The sequence below is a fragment of the Primulina tabacum genome, chromosome 15 (assembly GCF_025594145.1).
Source record: "Primulina tabacum isolate GXHZ01 chromosome 15, ASM2559414v2, whole genome shotgun sequence".
Classification (NCBI taxonomy): Eukaryota; Viridiplantae; Streptophyta; class Magnoliopsida; order Lamiales; family Gesneriaceae; genus Primulina; species Primulina tabacum.
Window position 1 is genome coordinate 13,649,579 of NC_134564.1, and position 2,706 is coordinate 13,652,284.

Below are 2,706 nucleotides of genomic sequence, written 5' to 3' on the forward strand. Positions count from 1 at the left end.
TTTTTTAAAAACTAGTAGACGTTACAGTTGGTATCAGAGCAAGGGGTCCTGTATAGGGTTGTTCCACCGCCAGCTTCTGCCGCTCAGTCTTCAAGCCTCAAGTCCGTAAGATTTATGTTTCAAATGCTTTAAATGATTGTCTGATATCATCTGCATGTTTACATGATTTATACTTTGTGATGACTTACTGTTCATGTTTAACTGCTTTTATGTTGAAGAATTTATTAAAAAAAAAAAACTAGATTATTTGCATGATGGGTTATATTTATAAATTGGATTGTATTCAAATATGCCTCTCAGACGTGATCTCAATAATGATAGGCATGATGAGATTCGTGGAGGGGGCAGAGGACCTCCACCGCCACCGCCAGGGGACCCAGCTACTCGAGTTCTGGAGGATATGGCTAGGCTACTGGAGCAAGTTCAGCAGGCTCCTAGGCCTCAGGTTGATGTTTTTGAGCAGTTTCGTCGGCTCAACCCGAAGGAGTTCGGGGGCACTACTGATCCGTTCATAGCAGAGGGATGGATCCGATCTCTGGAGCTACACTTTGAATATCTGCAGATGGGGGATGGCGACCTGGCCAGGTGCGCCATCTATATGTTGAGAGACGATGCGTCACTGTGGTGGGAGGGAGCCGCTCATGCTGTAAACGTGGCTACCCTTACCTGGGAAAAATTCAAGGAGCTATTTTACGGGAAGTACTTTCCAGTTGACGTCAGGGGCCGCCTGACGAGAGAGTTTATGAGTCTCCGCCAGGGCGACTCATCTGTGGCGGAGTTTATCCGCAAGTTTGATTGGGGATGTCACTTTGTGCCTCTTATTGCCAGGGATGCCGGACAGAAGCTACGGCACTTCATGGATGGACTGAGACCTACCCTTCGTCGGGATGTGATGCTGATGAGGCCGACGAGTTACGATGAGGCCATTTCCTGTTCCTTCCAGGCGGAGCAGGCGCTCCGAGACATAGATTTTGAGCTGCAGCGGAAGCGGCACCAGCCTCAGTCCAGTTTCCAACCACAGAAGAAACAGTTTACCAGGCCGCCGAGACAGCAGGGGCAGCAGAAGCCCCAAGGGCAATTTATGAGGCCACAACAGCAGCAGCAGAGACCTCCTCAGGCGCCAGGAGCGCCTAAGCCAGATGACAGAAAGACTTGCCCACAGTGCGGTAAGTTTCATATCGGCAAGTGCTTATGGGGGACTTACAAGTGCTTCATTTGCGGACAGGAGAGTCACAAAGCAGCGGACTGCCCTAAGAACAAGGGCCCTACTACTGGCCGGGCTTATGTGTTGCATACTGAGGAGGCCTAGGCAGCGCCAGACTCAACACTGATTACTGGTAACCCTTTGATTTAATATTTTAAATTACTATATAATTGCTTGTGTTTTATTCTTGTATGAGGATTTACTTGGGGAATTATAACTTAGAAAGGTTTAGGATGCTTGCTCTACCTAGTTGAGACTAGGAATATAATGGGTGGATTGAGAACAAATTTTATCAACCAATGATTTTTATGGGTTCAAGTTGCAATTTTCGAACTTTAAAGAGGCTATATTACAATTTTCGATTTTCTGAGGTTGAATTTCGAACTTTTGGGAATTGATGTTTGGGTTAATTCAGAGATTGTTCGAGGATTTTGAGGTTAATTGCTGATAAGAAGTTCCTTAAGTTCAACTCTATTAGATTTGATGGTATGTTTTGTCGCAGGGAGGATACATATTACAGGTGTAGCCACGCATGCATTGCTAGATTCAGGGGCTACGCATTCGTTTATATCTGAATCCTTCGTGAAGCGACTAGGAATCATACCAGTAGCGATGGATTCAGTGTTCAGAGTATCGATTCCATCCGGGGATCAGATGTTCACCTCCTTGATAGTGAAGAGATTGGAGCTCCGATTACAGAAATATGTGGTGCATGCAGATCTGATAGTGCTATCATTACCGGAGTTTGACATCATATTGGGTATGGACTGGCTATCTTCTCACGGTGCAGTCATAGATTTTTGACAGAGGTCAATTTCTATCAGACCGCCAAGTGGGAAGCCGTTTATTTTCAAGGCAGATAGACATCAGCAGATGCCACATATCATTTCTTGCATGTGTGCAAGAAAACTTATCAAGAGAGGCTGTCAAGCATTCTTAGTCAACATTTTATCAGTGACAAAGCCAGCCAGTCAGAAGCTGGAGGATGTGGATGTTGTCAGAGAGTTCTTTAGTGTGTTCCCTGACGATGTTTCAGGCATCCCACCAGACAGAGAGGTGGATTTCTCTATTGAACTTATGCCCGGGACAGTGCCGATATCTAAGGCACCCTACCGTTTAGCGCCTGCTGAGATAAAGGAGCTCAAGGATCAGATTCAGGATCTGCTAGATAAGAGTTTTATTCGCCCTAGTTTTTCTCCTTGGGGTGCTCCAGTTCTATTTGTTAAGAAGAAGGATGGCAACATGCGACTGTGTATTGACTACAGAGAGCTGAATAGAGTAACAGTTAAGAATAAGTATCCACTGCTGAGGATCGAGGACTTATTTGATCAGCTTCAGGGAGCATCAATGTTCTCCAAGATAGGCCTTCGATCCGGATATCATCAGCTGAAAGTGAGGGAGTCAGATGTGCATAAGACAACCTTCCGGACGCGTTACGGGCATTATGAGTTCTTGGTGATGCCCTTTGGTTTGACGAATGCGCCAGCAATTTTCATGGATCT

The 2,706-nt window shown here is 45.7% G+C and overlaps 1 protein-coding gene across 1 annotated transcript; it reads left to right on the plus strand.

Annotated features, from left to right (window-relative positions):
* Positions 1-289: 289 nt before the first annotated feature.
* LOC142525884 (uncharacterized) lies at positions 290-2,097 on the plus strand. The gene is made up of 2 exons (XM_075630170.1): positions 290-1,337; positions 1,707-2,097. Exon 1 carries the CDS (start codon positions 290-292, stop codon positions 1,307-1,309), a length of 1,020 nt encoding a protein of 339 aa, XP_075486285.1. The 3' UTR covers positions 1,310-1,337; positions 1,707-2,097.
* The last annotated feature ends 609 nt before the right edge of the window (positions 2,098-2,706 follow it).

Excerpts from the sequence above, each read along its gene's own strand:
- LOC142525884 (XM_075630170.1), top strand. The coding sequence starts at position 290 with ATGCCTCTCAGACGTGATCTCAATAATGATAGGCATGATGAGATTCGT.